This window comes from Balearica regulorum, chromosome 4 (assembly GCF_011004875.1).
Source record: "Balearica regulorum gibbericeps isolate bBalReg1 chromosome 4, bBalReg1.pri, whole genome shotgun sequence".
Taxonomy (NCBI): domain Eukaryota; kingdom Metazoa; phylum Chordata; class Aves; order Gruiformes; family Gruidae; genus Balearica; species Balearica regulorum.
The window spans coordinates 55,395,943-55,414,469 of NC_046187.1; the positions used below are offsets into that span (position 1 = coordinate 55,395,943).

Consider the following 18,527-nt stretch of genomic DNA (forward strand, 5'->3'; position numbering starts at 1 on the left):
GCTCCCAAACAACTTTCCAAATGCTGACAATCACAGCTCTTGCATTTCCCTCCAAGATGTCTCTATGAATCCATATAGCAGGAAGCCTTCTCTGGCATCCCATGGATAAACTCAGTTTTTCTCCACAAGTATTTCATTTATCTCCTGAATTCCCTCTACAGTATCAGTGTTCCTATTTGATTCCTCTCCAGCCTATCCCATATATTCACAGTCACAGACCTTGCATAACTACCATCTGAGATTTTCTATAAACTAATTACTTTATCTCAGTATCTACAACCCGGCCAGTCTCATTTGCCATGATCTTGGTTTCCACTAGTTCTTCTGGCTCTTGGTTAGCTTTATCTTTTCAAATAACTCTACAGAATAACTTGACAAGGATGCTACATAATTTCATTCTTGCTGCGTGAATTGTGTGACCATTTGGAGGTATTTTAATTTAGGTCTAAATTTTGGCCTGAACTTTCATTGCATATTAGACTCATTTTGCATGTCTGATCTATGCAAAACTAAGGGGGTACAGCTTTTAAATTATTCCAGTGAGGTTTTATGATTGTGTTACATCAACATGAAAGGAAAGAAAAGGAAAAGAGCTGAATTTCTACTTCGGCTTTTTGCAGCTTTTTACCTGGAGACAATTTGCTGAAGACTGCTCACAGAACAGCAGCATAAGAGTTTATGCAATGTGCCTTTGACCTGAGAAAAATATAGGCATTTTCAAATGTCTGGAAAATTGGGAAATCAAACAAAATGTGAAAATAAAAATGGTAGATTCACAACGTATCATTCCTACCAATTTTCTGTGTCTACTAACAAACTTAAAGTTAGAGAGCAGGCAAATTGGAGGGTCACTCTTACTTCTCCAAAGTACCTTGCAAACAGAAATTAATTATTGTAAGAGGGAGGAAAAAAAAGTCTACTGCATGTCACCTAAAGAAATGCTGCCATTGGTAAATTAAAAATGTATGGCTTGAGCTGCATAGCATCTGTCTGCCTAAAGCTACGTCTGTAGGGTGGAAGACCAGAGAACTGAAACAATGCAACACAGGTGGGTCATGAAAAGAATGTTAATATTAATTATACAATTCTAAACAATGTGCAAGCCCTGGAAATCTAATAAGTGTCTATTCTTAGAAGAAGATTTGTCCTAGATTACACCATTTAATTTCCTATTGCCTAACAGTTATGAGTTACGACTTGGTGATAACAGTTATATGTAGGAGTATGAAAAATAATTATTATTCAACATTTTGTCAGTGTTATTTCACCTCTATCTCTTTATCGCTAGCAAAAGGGAGAAATAAACCGAGTAAAATGAGAATCGAACTTGAATAAAATGGAACTTTTTCTCAAGTTTAAAAAATGTTGTTCAATTCTTACGCTCATTTTTTCTGGGCTTTTCTGTTTTCTGGTTATAGTCCAAACAAGAAGGCTTGGAAATAAAGGAATAGAGCATGTAGGTGACCATGTGTTTGGTCACTTCCTCAAAAAAGAACTTTTAAATATATCCAGACTTGCCTAAATTTAGTTGTATTTATGAAATACTTGAATAAATGACTAGTTGTTTTTCTTGTGTAGTTATTTTTCTTACTGTCATTTCACTTTTTAAGGTACTTTGGGACTTACTTTTTAATAATATTAATAGGATTTTTCAAATAAGTTTAATTGTCTTGAGCGGGAATGTTTTGTCCTGCTACTTACTTACACTTTGGTGGTAATTCTACTATTTACCATTTCCCATAATGTCACCCTGAATTATTAAAAAAAAAAGACTACCTTTGTCTTAAACAGCACTCTTGGTTGAAGGGCGCAAATCCTATTTTCTCTTGTCATAAGCAGCTTTTTCTTTTGCTTGTTATTTATCACACTGTTCAAGATGTTCGAGTCTTTAGTGGCCTATCCAGGGAGGATCATTGGGCAGCATGTTTCCTATTTGGGAATACTCTGTAAGTAAGGATGGCTTTAGCCAGAAGTGAACTAGAGCAGGACTTGCTGAGGGCTGGCAGATAAAGATGAAGGTGTTTGATATCTCAGATCACGTGGAAAAGTTAGCGAACAGCATGGCTCCGAGTGACTCCTGGTTTGAGCACACTGGTCCCATCTGTCTGTAATCACTGCCGCTACACTCAGTGGAACATTGCATACTGCAGAGAAACAGACTTGTGTGGATCAGTAGCAAATGGCTGTCATGAAAATTACTCTCTCTACTCTGGCCCATTTCTTTTTAACTTGGCAGCAGCTTTGGAAAACCCTGTTTCCTGTTCTCTGGCAGGCAGGTGAAGGGTTTTTTTAAAAAGAAGGTTGCTATCCCTTCCCTCTTTCTCTTTCCTCCTCTCTTTCACCAGTCTCTTACTCATCCTTTCTAAAATATTCCCTTTGTATCCTCAGACAGCTAGAGAGATTGACAGATGCAAATAATAAAAATAATAATAAATACATACATACATACATACGTGGACTTCTGAGTCATTTTACATTTAAACATAGCCAGGTGCAGTTTAGTCATGCAGTGATCTCCTTTATAGTTCCCAAATGTCAATTACAGTTTGGTTAATTAAAAGGCATTAGCGGTCTATGAAAATGAATTCTAGTCTGTCAAGCTGCTTACAGATGTGATTCGTCATATTTCTGACTGAAGAATAAAACGGTTAGCTGGTGAGATCCTGCTCGTGATATTACATGGCTCTTCCTTCTTTGCCAGGCTATGCTTTGTGTGGTGAATGGATCTGTTTTCCTAAGACTTACCTTCAACATACCAGAATATCATAGGAAACAGCACAATAATCCATGACTACTTTCTTATTTGCACCAGTGCTGCAATTTGTGATTTTCCTAGTGTTAAAGATGATCAGCAAGTGAAAAACAGTATTCAGGAAAGCTCTTATCAGTTAGACTTAGCTCAGTTGAAAATTTACTGCATTTTCATTGGCAGGTGTTTCAGCCTTTCCTCATGCATTAATTAGACCCTAGAGTCAGTCTGTCCTACACAACAGAACTACTGCTCACTCAGAAAGCAACTAAAGAAGGTAATAGCATAAATTAAATAAGGTGCCACTCTCAACTGTAATCAGTAGCAGAGAAAATTCAAAATTATGATCCATTCCTCACAATTTACCTTCCTAAGCAGTAAAATCAGGAAAGAGTTAAATGAAGGCTGGTTTTGATTTAGAATACATCCGGGAGTTTTCATGTTTGGCAGATAACAAGCTTTCTTTCAAGTTATTTTATCTTTTACTGTATTCCTGTGAATGGAAGCTGGAATGAGATGCACTGAGGCCCTGAAACTACTAAGTAGTGTTGAACAAAACTGGGAAACCAACACCCTCCCAGTATACTCAGTTTTCCTTTCCAAACATCTGGCAAATGATGTACTTTTTCTTTCCTGATGCTTTATACGATTTAAATTCTACCTGAAAATGTTACTAATCTGACCTGAGATGAAAACAGGCTATTCTGTAAAAAGTTGAAGTTGTCATTTGTTACTGCATAGTTAAGGAAAAGGCCAACCATTTTTCAGGTGGACACAGGGAATTCTTTTGCATAGGGTCACAAAGCACTCTGCAACTGGTAATGAATTTTGCACAGGTCTTTGAATGAGGCAAAGAGCAAATTTAAGCTATGCTCGGAGCAACAAAGTGCAGATCAAGTGCTGATTCAGTCCTTACTCCTCAATGAGAGAGAGTCTTATCACTCAATATATGGAAGTGATGAAAAGAAATCTCTTGTAGTTATAGCACTAATTTGTTCTGTATTAGCGTCGAGTGATTAAGGACCTTGTTTCCCTGCTATATTACTTAACCTAATTGGAACTACGCTCTCAGCTATCTCATTACTTAATAGTATCTAGAACTTTGGTACCTTCATCTTCAAACCCTGAGTAGTTAATTACTAGTTATACACTCAATCTCCATTTCTTTAAATTAAAGCTCCATCTGCGTTGCACACATACAGTGCTTCATTCCTTTTCTTATGCAACTGATTCCAAAACCAAAGGCAGAGAGCTTGAGACTTTTATGCAGACGGTGAGGATGCAGCTCCTAAACAGCATACATAAACCAGCTCTGCCCTGGAATAGCCCGTACTGTGGCTGTTAGCCTTGATGTGCAAAAGAGGACAGATGACTCATCCACCATTTCTGTGTGAGCAAAATAGAATACATCTCCGTGGAGCAGAATTACGGACTTTGTTGCTGAAAAAAATCTAAGGTGTAAGCTTCTTTTTCTTTTTCCCCTTTTTTAACCAGATGATAGGTAAAATGTCTGAAAATCAGAATGTAGCAGGTTGTATGCTTTATACCAGCTCCTAAACTTGCTAGTCAAAATAGCTGCCAAGTTAGTTATTCTGTACATATCACATCTCATTCCGTATATATCACACTCCATACACGATTGCAGCAATTTTTAGCAAGGTCAGTGTGCCCAGCCTTATGCTCTAGTCTGATTCAGAATTTGGCCCAGGGATGTGTATTTTTTAAATAAAACAGTGATCGTTATTCTTACAATCATACTTTTCATATAATAATGTTCTTATAATAAGGCTAGAATCTATATCATGTCATAGAGTTAAATGTGTTTTGGTCAAGGAATATGACTACAAATGCAGATGCTGAGATGATTAACTTGGCTATCTGCTTTTCTTTCGGAGCAACACTTCAGTGGCTCCTTTGTATACATATATAGCATTTAATCCCCTGCAGCAAGAAAAATCAGTAACAACATTTAGTCTAATGTATCTTGTCTTCAAACAATGCTGAATTACATTTCTGCCAGTTGCATAACCTTCTGCCAAAATGAGAATTGAGACAGCATGAGAGGCAGGTCAGAAAGTTCACTAGACATGTCTCCTTTTTTGACAACTCTTGCCCTTATCTGTTGTGATTTCAAAAGAGAACTGCTGGAGCAGCTGAGGATAAAATTACCTGGTCGAAGGAACTACATGGTTCAAGGCTGCTCCCAGTCAGTGGCAGTAGAGGAAAAGACAGTATTAGTCACTTGTATCCAGCTGCAAATATTGGCCTTCCACGCCACAGCCTCTTGCGTGAGGATCCACAAGAACATCATGCACCAGGCAGATAGGTTTGCAAAAGGCCTGACCACCCAGCAGATGATACAAAAACAAGAGCTGCCATGGCAAAAGTTTGCAGACAGATTTAAATGAACAGAATCTATTTTCTGAACAAGTCGTTTAGAAACTGCTGTCTCTTTTAAATCTTCATGACAGCTTAACTTTGGACTTGGAGGGACTGAGTAGGTGGTTATATTTTTGGATCATGGTGGGATTTGGAAGAACAACTGGACTTACCCACTGCAAGTTTGGGAATCTGATTGAAAGCATCAGCCAACTCCTGAAAAGGGAAGTTCTCAAGATGCAGATTAAGATCTGCGATAGGTGGAAGGAGCTCCAGCAATAATGCTTAAAGGTCTCATTTTTCACTGCTTCCATCAGTCTGTCTCTTGTGATGTTCTCCACTTGAACAGCAATGAAATGCTTCACAGTTGCATGTGGGGCTGGGAGGGAAAGTCCTTTGCTTTTAGATGTAGTAAACCAAGCAGAGGGCATGTGCAGCTGGGCAGGAAAAGATCACCTTTTCTTTAAAAAGCCGTAACTTCAGTTGCGGGTTTAGAAACTGACTGCTTTCTGTCTTACAAAGGTTGCATGGGAAAATAGATTTTTCTTAAATAATAGGGTATAGATTGCTGTCAATTCTTAATATTTTTAAAACTTGTTAGATAATTAGCAATCAGTAGTATTCCAAACAAGGCTACCAGGAGTCAATCCCAAAGAAAAATTTCTTTGCCTTTGCACCGGCATTGACTGATTTGTCAATGCAGAACATAACACTGCATGTTGTTATAAACGTGTGCAAATATTGGCCAGTAAGTTTTTCCATATTTCTTTGTGAGAAGTGGAGAAAGAACGAGTCTGTGTGTGGTATTTTTTGCGGTATAGAAGACATACTCCTCTGGCATTATTGATGGATGGTGTCTCTAGGTATAGTTCCAAAGCAAAATTGTACTAAGGTTGTTAAAATGCTTTCCACAATTCATGCTAGCAATGAATGATGGTTTTTCTGTCTTCTTTCTTGCCATGTGTGAAATGAATCTCTACCTCACTGACTCGAGCTGCCCGTCTGTGACCATTTCTCTCGCTTTGTGTGATGGAGGCTGTAAGGAGTTGTGCAGCCTCTCTGCACTATAACTACTGTGTCAAGCAAAACCACAAGATTGCCTATTTGGATGGGAAGCCGTATTTTTCCAACTCCTTTTCAAAATCAACAGGCTGAGGATGCTGTCCTGATTACTATTTATCTTACAAGTTTTTGAAAAATTCAGTGAGATTTGAGTTTCATGCTTTGTACTGCCTGGTACTGCATGTTGCAGCAAAGGGAGGTTTTCATGCATGAAAGTCATACCCTTTTCACTCCGGCTCCAAATTCCATTCCGAAGCACGTTTTCTTGCACTTAAGCTACAAACTTATGATGCTGCCGAACATTGCAGTCACAGGTTAAAGCTCCAGGTGAAAAAAGCAGTATCTCTTTCACCATTTCTTTCTTTCAAGCTGTTAATCAAGTACCTTGCGTTGGTGTAATAAACTGTCAACACTAGTAGATAAATGTCAGAGCAGGCTGCTGACAAACCAGAGCAGTCTACCAACCATTAACTGCAAATAAAACATGAGTCCATTTCTTCTCTCTTAGGGAAGGAAATAGTCCCCAATGACACCTGCATGCCAATTAAATTAACAGCAGGTGACTCTTGAAATGTGATTTTGGCCAACTGCTAAAATGCATTTTTGCTCGGTCGTTGTAACACAATACCGGTATGGTATGTGTACATTTATATTGGTCCAGCTGCTGTTTGCCAATACTAGTGTAAATGTTTGCAAATCCTAGTTCTGAACTGAAACAGTCCTGAGATCTGTAAAGTGAATGGAATTGTAATGTGATTAACTTGTTAGAAAGTTAGAAAGTACTTTTGCTAATGCCTTCTATGGCATGAAATCAAAAGCGTTAGTACATATCTGGAGAACACTAAGGTAAAGGTAATTCCTCACTCTTTAGAACTTTTTTTTCTTTAAATAAAGGAGCTGTGTTTGGTACTCATTACTACCATATTTTTGCAATTGCACAATTGCACAGCTGTGCAATCTGGTGACAAATTGGCCCAGCGTAGCCAAATATTTGCTTCCATGTTTGTAAATGTAACTAAAACATACCTCACCCAAGACAGTTGCAGTAAGGACCCTTAAATATTTGGTTGCACAGAAATTTATTTGTACAAAAAAATTAGGGATCGATGATCAAGAACAATGCTAGTAATTAAGCACATAGGACAGTTCATATTTGTAGGCAATTTATTTCAGCTTTATGTGTACCACAAACTTTGTGTGTGCTGTGTTAAAGGTATGCAGATATTCCAGGGCAAGAGGACACAGCGAACGAGCTAGCAGGCAGCCTGTTGTACCATGTCAAAAAAAGGGGAATAACCCCAACTTTTCTTGACGGTCCTAGTTTTAAGAATATTTCAAAAGATATTTTCTCATAATTTGCCCTGATGAGTTAATGAGTTGAGCTCTGCAGCTAGAAAAGTGAAGGGTTATTGCTACTAATTAATAATTAAGACTAATCAGTTCATCTTTTTTATCTCTGTTGTAAGAGACCAATTTAGAAAAAAGAAGAAAAAAGATTTCCTACTGTTAGAATAAGTAGAAAAAAAGCCCTCACTAGTATCCTAAGAATTTTTTTGATAGGCTGTGTACGTAACATCACTCTTTTTCAAGTCAGTTTGAAGTAAGATGAAGCATTTTCCATGTTAATTCAAAGCCTGAGCACCTTATCGAGCAGTTCCACAAAGAAACCTTATCTAAGAGTTCCAGAGCAGCACATGGGCTCAGACCCAGTGTTCGTCTGGTGTTCCAGGTCATCTGCCAGACAGATAATTAAAAGTAAGAGGATGGCAAGCTTATATGGTATTTCCTCCTAATACTTTCACATTTTATGACTATTTTCAGCTCAGAGAATGTCCTGACGTCAATATGATTTAGGAATCCCACATAGTACAGCCAGGAGGCATCTTTTTTTTCCATTTGGCATTCACATTCATTGCCTGAACAAGTACACTGGTTTTTCCTTTCATAAAGAAAGCAAATGTATTTTTAGATTTAAAGAGAGACCATGAAACAAGGTGTCAGAACATGGTTATTTGCAATCTCCCATGTCTTGGCTGCCTGCATACAGGCACCTCTCTACCTCATGTCCTGAAAAGTAAGTCACAGGCTACAGGCTTTGCTAGACTGCTGAAGCAACACCATCACTATAATGCCTAAGAGCGAGAAGGCAAGAAATGGAAGTCGAGCATGATGATGAAGCATAGTATTTGGGATTGCAAGTTGAGAATGAGCAAGCCTGTGTTCCACTTCTGCTCCAGCAATTTATTCATGCTGTCTTGTGACTGTCTCATTCCAAGTACAACTCCCACCACTGCCTCCTGCAGACACGATTTGTAACAAAGCAGCATCTGCTTATGTACAGTTTGTGTAGGATCTGATCCACTAGGCATGCTCAGAGGACACCTACTGCATCAAGCCCCGCAGGTGAGACAGGCAAAGGAACGCCTATTTTGTGGGTCCCACAGGACATGAGTAGGAGGTAACTGTCATGTCCTGTCAATACTGAGATGCTGAGGCACATGGCCAAGGCACATCATTAGTGAAATTTTCATTAATAAATGGCTTTTGCTGCCTTTGAGACAAGGTGGGGCCAAAGAGAGGTTTGGGGGATCACAGTGTTGGAGCTTGATGTCTAAGTCCTTCTTCAGAAGCCTGTGGCGTTTTCTGAATCTATACCTAAAGTCTTGGTTCACTCTAGTACTACATATACATACTCTGTACATACATATTCACTGCAGTGTAAGCCTAGCTTCTTTGCTACGCCCTTTGTCATGCAAAAGATAAGGCCAAGGGATGAAGCTTATTAATAAATCACTCTGTTTGGGAGAGAAGCCACATGGCGCAGACTTCACAGAGGGAACAGTTTAATTCTGTTCTCCCTCACAGCCCAGGGCAGCAGCTCTGCTCTTTTCTAGAGGCTGCACAATCTGCTTGGACCACAGGCACTTAGAGCCTAGCTGGGGTAAGCCTGAGACAACTCTGTTCAGCACCAGTCAGTTGTTAGAAATTGTTTTCTATCAACAGAAGAGAGAAGGTGCTAATGAAGTGCAAAATTATCTTTTCCTCTCTACTGCTTCCATCCTGCATATGCCAGAGTTTGGTTATACTGGAGACGCCAGTGTGTTTCACAGAACCTTGCTAGGAAGTGTGTCAGTTCAATCTCTGCCTCAGGGAAGGTTGGTGTGCACAGATTACCCTGTCAAGGTTTGAAATCGCACCGCTCATGTCACTAATGCCTGACTGCAAAATGCGTAAAAACTAGTTCCCAGCTGTCTTGCATTTGAGGTACTTCTGCTGGTTTTGGCTGGGATAGTTAATTTTCTTCACAGTAGCTAGTATGAGGCTGTTTTGGATTTGTGCTGAAAACAGTGTTGATACCACAGGGATGTTTTCGTTCCTGCTGAGCAGTGCTTCCACAGAGCCAAGGCCCTTTCTGCTTCTCACACCACCCCACCAGCGAGTAGACTGGGGGTGCACAAGGAGTCGGGAGGGGACAGCTGACCCCAGCTGACCAAAGGGATATCCCATACCGTATGATGTCATGCTCAGCATATAAAGCTGGGGAAAAGAAGGAAGGAAGTGGGGGGAGAGGTTTCGGACTGATGGCGTTTGTCTTCCCAAGTAACCATTACCCACAATGGACCCCTGCTTTCCTGGAGATGGCTGAACACCTGCCTGCCCATGGGAAGTGGGGAATGAATTCCTTGCTTTGCTTTGCTTTTGCTTGTGTGCATGGCTTTTGCTTTACCTATTAAACTGTCTTTATCTCAACCCACGAGTTTTCTCACTTTCACTCTTCTGATTCTCTCCCCCATCCCACCGGTGGGGAATGAGCAAGCAGCTGCGTGATGCTCAGCTGCTGGCTGAGCTAAAACCACAACAGTAGCCATTTCTACCTATGCTAAACAGAGGAAAATATTGCAACCAGTGGAGAAATATTAATTCAGTGTCATAACAGTTTTCACTCATCTGCAGATGTAGGTGTAATTCAAGAAGCAGTCAAAGTACCTGCTTATTATACCCTCTGAAGCAGAAACACGTGTAAACACAGAACAGAAATGTTTATTGTCCCAGGGCTTGCCTCTGCTTAGCCCCATACAGTGCACAAGTGTCTCAAGAACAGGGTCCCTCATTTATGGATCCTTTACAAGGATCAAGACACATCAGAGCAAGGATAATTCTGAGGCCATGTGGTGCTCTGGAAGGTTGGACAGATGTCCAGTACATGCTGCCAGCGTAAAAGCCTAGCAATTTTTTTTTTCTTCACTTATTAATTCAAACTTGAAGAAGTGATAAATGTAACTATGATTTTGTTGCTAAGCTTCCCCATGCTGAGTGTATTGAAAAGTCAAGACATCCCTTACCTACATTTTTAAAAAATGAGACAGCTAAGTCTTTTTGGACTCAAAGCTTGTATATCACTTTGAGAGGTTTAGATAGTTTAAAGTCTATTTACTGATCATTTCAAGTCTAAGTCAAATATGTGTTTCAATAGCAGCAAACCCTAAAAGATCACGCACAGTCTAATAATAGACCTGTCTGAGCTCAGTGCTTTACAGCTGATTTATAGCAGAACATGAGAACAATAAATACCAATATCCTAAGTACTAACCAACCCCAGGCTCCAATTAAAAGCACATAGACCTGAACATCTTCCTTTGTGAATCAGTGGGGCTATTCAGCCACCAGCTCTGGAAACTCCCTGTTTTAACCATCACTTAATCAGCTGAATCAGCTGAATCACTGTCCCATGCACTGTGGTCACAGATCAAAGCACTTAGGAAGGTACAAAGGAATTGGTGAAGGGACACTATGCCCCTTTCAGTGGTGATCCAGTTGTCCTTCTAACACTGAATTTTCTGTATGAAACAGAAATCACTTTTCACTTGATCTTCTGTGCCATTACAGTTTTTCTTATTCTTCAGTGGATTTCATTGCTATGCTCTTCAAGAATTAGTTTTCCAGGTACTCATTAACACTAGGAACATACACTGGAACTTTATACCTCAGAGGAGATACCTACAGCTCACTGGGGTTTATCTCCATCCATATAAGTGGCATTACTACAGCAAATGCTATGGCTTTAGGTTATGAGCAGGTTTCCCTGATGTTGCTAATGGTAGTTACAAGCAATCCACATGTCTTTTCCCTTTGCAAGTTATTCCCATTTGGGAGTCACGGGGCAGTGTGTACAGGTGAGAATATGAAGGGAAAGTTCAGGACGCCTCTTACAAACATAGTGCAGTCCTAGCAGAGGTCTTTGAGTTGAAAGAATGCAATGATGCTGGACTATAAGGAGCACAGCCAGCACTGATCTTCCGCCAAAGAAGTGAGGAGGACAACATCATGACTTCTCCAGTGAAAGTGCAGACCTCTCTCTCTCTCTTCTCCCCAGAGTGTTGGGGCTTGTAGTGATATACACTCCAGGGGCTGGAGTGCTATACAACATGCCAGACAAATTAAAACCTTTTCTTGTACTATCACACCAGAAATTTTCCTTATCAGCACTTTGCAGCATCTGCCTTTTTTGGAAGACAGCTGCTTTTGTTGCTATCTTTCACTTTATTTTCTCTATAGTTTGGTGTTAGCCAGCCTTTTGGTTTTGTAAGCTCCACCTGTCCTGCTGTGTATTCACTTTGCAGGTCACTTACAAGTAAAGAAAGCTGACAGTGAATGTAACCATGCTAGAAGCTCTCCATCTCTTAACAAACTTCCACCTGATTCTTAAGTCTTTCCCATCTCACTCTCTAAACATTTATAAGCTAATTCTTTATCAGGCTGAATATTGACTTGCACTTTGCAACCTTAAATGTTAGCTTTACCTGAGACACTGTGCTGGAAAATATCATGAAGACCAAGTACATTATGTCTGACTCTTCACCCGTATCCCTTCTGATGCAGTGTTCACAAAGGCATTAATCAGGTTTGTTAACCAGGCCTGCCCTTTTGTAATAGACATCAGCAGGCCCTGCCTGAGAATGAGATCTGTAGCTAATTTAGCAGAAGGTGACCTTTCAGAGGAGGCTGGAAGGCCAGCGGAGTGTGTAAGTATGGAAATGGAGGAAAGGGCCCACACTAAAACAGTGGAAATGAGGGGAGACCTCTGTAAAACCTTTGGCTGAGCTCCATTACATTGCACATTGGGATGGAAGCCTGGTCTGGCATGAAATGATCATTGCACCACTTAGCAATATACCAGACAACCCAAGGATTTTTTCTCTGTGTCACCTGGAAGCGATCACAGGGATGGCCTAGTCATAAAAATTGGAATTACATTTATTTCAAGGAAACAAGAACCATTTCTCTACTACTTTCTATGGGAAAATACAGGAAATATTCATACCTATTCACATTTTAACAGTATTCTAAGTATTAGAAAACAAAAATTTTAGTAATGTAAATAATATTAGTAATTATTAGTCTTATTAGTAATAAGACTACAATTACTTTGGATGTGCAGAGAAGGGGCTTATGATCCTGAAGCAATTAGCATGTCATGTCCTCAGCTCCAGAGCTGCCAACACCATCAGTTTTAGTGTTTCAGCAGGAGATAATTTCACTTATAGCGAGGAGGTGCACAAACAGGGAGACTGGGAGCTCCAGATCCTTTCTGTTATTCAGGCTTTTGAGTAGATCACATTTCTCACGAATAAAATGTTCCCAACTGTTGGACCACTGTATTGCCAGCCCTGTAGGAGGAAGCCACCACCGCCCCACCAGTCCCGGGTTAGGTGCACGTGGAGGCTGGGTGGACACGTATGACCATCCCTGCCCTCCACCGATGACCACCAACTGGCCTCCCGCCTTTCCACCAAGCAGGGGCTGGGGAGGCATTGCCAGAGCAACACCCTCTCACACTCCTCCCCAGGATGTGGTTGCTATGTCAACGCTCTCCTTGTGGCATCCAACCCTGGGAGGGAAAGGCTGGAGGGGTTGCCATGGAAACCATGCTCCCCTGAAGCATCAATAGGACAGGTCTCTCCCTGCCTTTCTGCCCCCAAAATGCCCTGCCATGAAGCTGACGTAACCCCCTGACATGTCCTGCTCTGTCCCACCCCGTTCCCACGCCGTGCCAGTCCCAGCTGCACGTGGCTGCTCCCACCGGGTTCACAGCAGCTTCACCAGCTGTGCAGGGCTGACCTGATGGGAGACCTTTTACTGTCACAACGCTGGAGCAGCTCACATCCAGGGACACAAACAGGCATAAGACTAATGTGAGGGACCTAGCTTGTCTTCTCAAGGAACAGTGGAAATGGGAAGTTGCTGACCATGCTGGTGATGGGAGTGCTTGGTGCATGGATGTGGGAAGGCATAGCAGGGGATGCATGTTTACCTGGGAGTAGATATACATTCTCAGGCCAGGCTTGTATCCTATAACAACCACCAAAACCACCTTTTCAACTAGAAATACTTCCTGTATTACATCACTCTCTTAAAATTCCCAAAAACTCCAGAAGGTGTTTTTTTCAGATGGGTCTGTTGTGGGAAGGAACTGTCTGAACCAATTCTATAGAAAGGCTGCTGTTATAAAATGTGGAAAAAATATTCAAAACCCCAAATATTCCATGGAACATTAAAATACATAGCTTTTAGCACAGGTATTTGAACAGAAAACATTAAAGGTCTTGACTGCATCACTTAACAAAGCCCAGTTAATGAATCCCTGCTTATCCCTTGAATATCTGAGCAAAGTGATTTCTTTTAAAGGATCTCGCCTCTATCACAGGGAGCATCCGGGGATTTAGGGTAATAGCATACTAGAAGAGTTTGCAGATATAGTCTGAAGAATCAGAATGCTGACGTTGCAGAAAATCTAAAAAAAACCCCTAGTTTCAGGGTCACAGGACACTCATTATTTGGCTTCTTGCATACACATTTTAGTTAATAAGTGATACATTAAATACTAAATAAGAAGTGTTTGCATTTAAGGATTTATCAGTGCTCAGGATTTAGGACTGTCAAGAGTTCATGTGCATACTCTGAGATTACAAATACCTGCTTTGACACTTCCTGAGAAATATATCATGTCATCTACTGCTGAACCATCAAGAGGGCAGAGATGGGCTCTCCTCAGTGACAAGGGAATTTATATACATCTTCACTGTTGTTATACATCTGCTGTTGCTTATCTAAGAGAAGCGAAACATATAAGTGCAGATGATCTCACATAATCAAGGGGGGGACTTACAAAAATGTCCAGATAGAGATTTTGAGTTATATCTTCTAATAGAGACATGTTTCTACCTTATCATATCTTTGAATTAAGAACTCTTGTTCTCTGAGTGGTATTACTGCATAATTAACTGTCAGGAACATACTTACAGAAAACTAGAAATCCTCTAATCTTATCCTAAAGGTCATTACTCCATTTGTAATTGGACAGATTTCAATCATATTTCACACTGGGATCAAGCAGTTCCCAATCAGTCTCAAAGCCAACCTTTGTGCTTTGCTCTCTTCTGTGTTCACCGTGTGGCATAGACAAGTGGCTCACAGTATGACATAAAAGATACGCAAATGATCATTCTTCTTCACAAGATTTCAAACTTTATCTCTGGGGAAACAGGAACTTGTTTGTGTAGAAGCCTCAAATCACGATGTTCTCTATACTACTGAATATATGTCTTTGATCCAGTAGATGCTTGAGATAAGAATATAAAGTTATTTCTGGAAATCAGTCATCTAGACCTAAGCAGAAGCTGCTCAGTTCCCCATATATTTTCCTCATCCATTTTCAAACCCTGTCTATTCTTTTGGCCTTTACAAGGCTTTTAGCAGAGAGTGCTTAAATTTAATTATGTGCTGTATGAAAAACTTTTAAGTTTGTTTTCATCTGATAATTTAATTTTTCCACTTTCTTCTACTGTAAACTACAAGATTCTTATCACTTTTAAACCATTAATTATTTTACAGGTTTTAATTATGGACTTCTGTGGTAGACTTGGCTACATATCATTTTCTGAAGATATCAGATGGGTATGCCTCCTCTCAAGCCTTCCTTTCTTCCTGCAAAACACCTCCTGGAAATAGTGCTGGTCCTAGTTGTAACTCCGCTAGGAATAAAAGAAGCTTCATTGCAATCAAACTACATTGATTTCAGTCCATGAACCTTTCCTGAAGAACTTCCAACCCAAAACTGGAGAGAGACACAGCAAGATGACAAGGCCACTAATTAAGGTACATATGTCTTCAGATGGGTCCATTTATTTAGGTGATTCCAATTTCTTAGCTTGGTGTCACTGATGGAGCTTTTAGGAGGGAATGGGGCTAGTGAGGGGAAATGGCGTACTCCATGTAGTGAAACAACATGGAACAGTGTTTGGAATAAATGTTGGAGAAAAATCCAGATATGCCCCAGTTAACACTTCCGAACTCATTATCTACTTAGAAGAAGTTATTTTGTTACAGATTTTATCAGAGTAAGGAACTCGGGGACAAACTCATCAGTAAGTGGCTTGAAAGCAAGCAAGCAAGCTACTTGAGTGCTAAGTGATGTAAAGAACAAAAATGAGCAGATAATTCATCTTTGAAATATCCATCTTCCACAGGAACATCAATATTGACAAAATTACTGTTATAATTTAGGTACAACATAGAGGATAAATTCATATTCAGAAGCAAGAGAATTTTAATCTATAGCCATTTCTAAATGTATTATGGAATTACTTAGCTTCAAAGTAAGAAAGAACTTTCAGGTTTTATTTCAATACACAACAGTCATTACTAAAATCGAATTCCCCATGCTTTAAAACTGCATAAATGCTTTTAAAACAATGCACTGAAGCCAATTATAGGTTAACGTAAGTGACCATCATAATTCTGGATTATAAGAACTTTTAGAAAGAGTTTTGTTGCATACCTGTTTCTCTTTTGTTTTAATGTTAATTATTTAAAGATTTGAATAGCATATCTAGATAAATTATACATATAAGCTAAATTTTTTAGAACTTTTATCTTGATTTTTTTGAAGCCTGTATTTCTCTGCCTAAGGTGTCAGTGTGGCATATACTGTTTCAAATACAGATATTGTGCTCCTTCTACAAAATAAATGGAAAACAGACATTAATAAAAGAGATCTCTAACTAAGATTTCATTCCTCTGAAATTTTCATGTGGGAAAACCACCATTGCTGCCATCCTGCATCTAATTTGATCTACTTTGTAGATTAAACACAATGGAATTTGCAAGTATACATATTTACATGTAGCAAACAGTAGATAACATCGTAAACTCATTGGAACTAATATAATAGGAGTGGAAACATGACACGTCCCTGTACAGTGGATCTGTACATTTCTCCAGTAAAGCCCCAGTTAATTCCTCTGCTACGTTTCTTTCCTGGTCCATACATGGGAAGCACAACAAACACATTTCTAGTCAGCAAACTTTAGGTCAACTTTCAAAGCAAAATTTCACAGTCGATTTGGAGTGTGGAGCTGGTGTATCGCAGAAAGAGTAAGCAAGAACAGCAAGTGGACAGCAATGGGAATGAGGCAGAATACTGAGAAATCATAAATGAGAGAGGTTTGGGCAAAAGGAAAGAATAAAGGGACAGACCCAGGGCTTACAGCCAGCAGAACTGCATCACCTACCTGAAATACTTTTGCCAAATTGTCAAAGAGGGCTTGCCCAGCGCTGACTTTATGCTTGACTCCCCTGACTGTGCCGTTTTTGCTGAGGATGTTGACTCGCTTTGTACCAAACCCCCTCTCTTTAGTGGCTCTGACTAAAATGAGCAGGTCATCCTCCTCATTCTCATTTTCATCGCACTCGGACCCTACGTGTCCATTCTGCTGCCCGTCCACTTCGCTCAGCCGGCTGGTTTGGTCGGTTTCCGAACTACTGGCATACTCGGAGTCCAGAGAGTCGGCAGCCTCCCCGTCGGCGTACACCTCCTTCAGCACCCTCCCGCTGTGTGAGGACGCGACACGGAACCGAACCTTCCTCGACAGCCTCTCGCTGTCTGCCTTCGTCTCACTTTTAAACGTCGCCTCGTCCATTGATATAAGCAGTTTGCATTGTTCCAGCGTGGTGCCCATCGCATTTGCCAGTTTGTCACACTTAACAACAATATCGGCGCTGTTTTCTGTTGACAGGGGTTCTCATATTAAACTAAAGAGGGTTCCCAAGAAGCTACACTGCCGTTCTGCAGTTAATAATGGATGCGTTTGTGCTATGGTTACCTTTAAACTAAAACCCGTAAAACGATCTCATCATTTAAATATTAAAAAGCCATTGTGTACTTTTTAGCACTAAGGAAGAAAGCAAGAAATTATATTCATTGATTAAAATAAAAATTCAAACCCACACATGATAAACACAGTAACAGAAATTACTCAAGGTTATAAGAATGCAGCTTTTGTTTGCTGGGAAAGGCAAAAGGAAGACTTTTTTACAAGATCTGCAGAGCCAAAACTGTTTATGTACATTGCATCTGAGGTGAAAATTGTGAACTTCAGCACTGGAATCGGTGATAGGCACATTTCTTTCATCAAAAGCCTTCCTTCCCCTTCCAGTTGGACCTGATTCACCGAAGTTTGCTTTTTATATACGCTTACAGAGATTCAGCGGGGAGCTCTGACTTGGTGTTTTCTGATGCTGGCCTTTTCACAGACTGGCAGAGCAGTGAAGAAGCAATTAGTCACAATTTGTTGCACAGAGTAACACAGTGTTATTAAATAAAACCACAGCTAGTACCACACAGTAACCACAGCCTCTGATCTGTTCTGTCAACTATTCAAGGGACTGGGCCAAGGGAATCTGAACAAAGGAACAGGAGAAACCTAATTAATTGGGGCAACAAGGATCAAACAAAGAAAAGTAGAATAAGATGGATTCAACCGCAGGGGAAGCAAATTCCCCTATCCCAGAAAATCGCAAGTAGAGGCTGGTGCAGTGTTAGGCCCCCCGGCTGTAGATGTAAAAATAACAAACCCACACTTGAGGTTTCTGGCTATGTCTACTCAATATCACGCAGTAACACCTTAGTCCCCCAGGCTGGTTCTGAGTTTGCATGATTACAGTGCTATATCTGTATTTTCTCCATTTGAAGTAAAATGCAAAGTGTTCCTTAGAGCAGCATCGAGAACTCCATCCCGTTCTCACTTTCCTAGCAAACATTCTCTGCACATTTTCTTCAGCTTTTCTCTCTAGACTCATGAATACTGAATTGCTTCCCGAAGTCTGTGACCCCCCCTGAGAGGTGTAGGCATGAAATGAGTCCCTAGATGCTCAGCCGGCCCAGAATGGTAATGCCTGCAGTCAGGGGCAGCTGCAGCGCTTCAAGCATCTGAGGCTTGCTGGCCAAGATTTTGGAGATGCAGACTCAAATCTTTCAGCAATTAGGTGGTGGTTATTG

General features: G+C 40.4%; 1 protein-coding gene across 1 annotated transcript in view; it reads right to left on the minus strand.

Moving 5' to 3' along the window:
- GRXCR1 (glutaredoxin and cysteine rich domain containing 1) overlaps nt 1-17,354 on the minus strand; it is a 39,416-nt gene extending 22,062 nt beyond the window's left edge. The window contains exon 1 of the mRNA XM_075750737.1: nt 16,762-17,354. Coding sequence (XP_075606852.1) covers nt 16,762-17,208 — 447 coding nt within the window. The 5' untranslated portion in view covers nt 17,209-17,354. The remainder of the gene's footprint in view (nt 1-16,761) is intronic.
- Nucleotides 17,355-18,527: the final 1,173 nt, after the last annotated feature.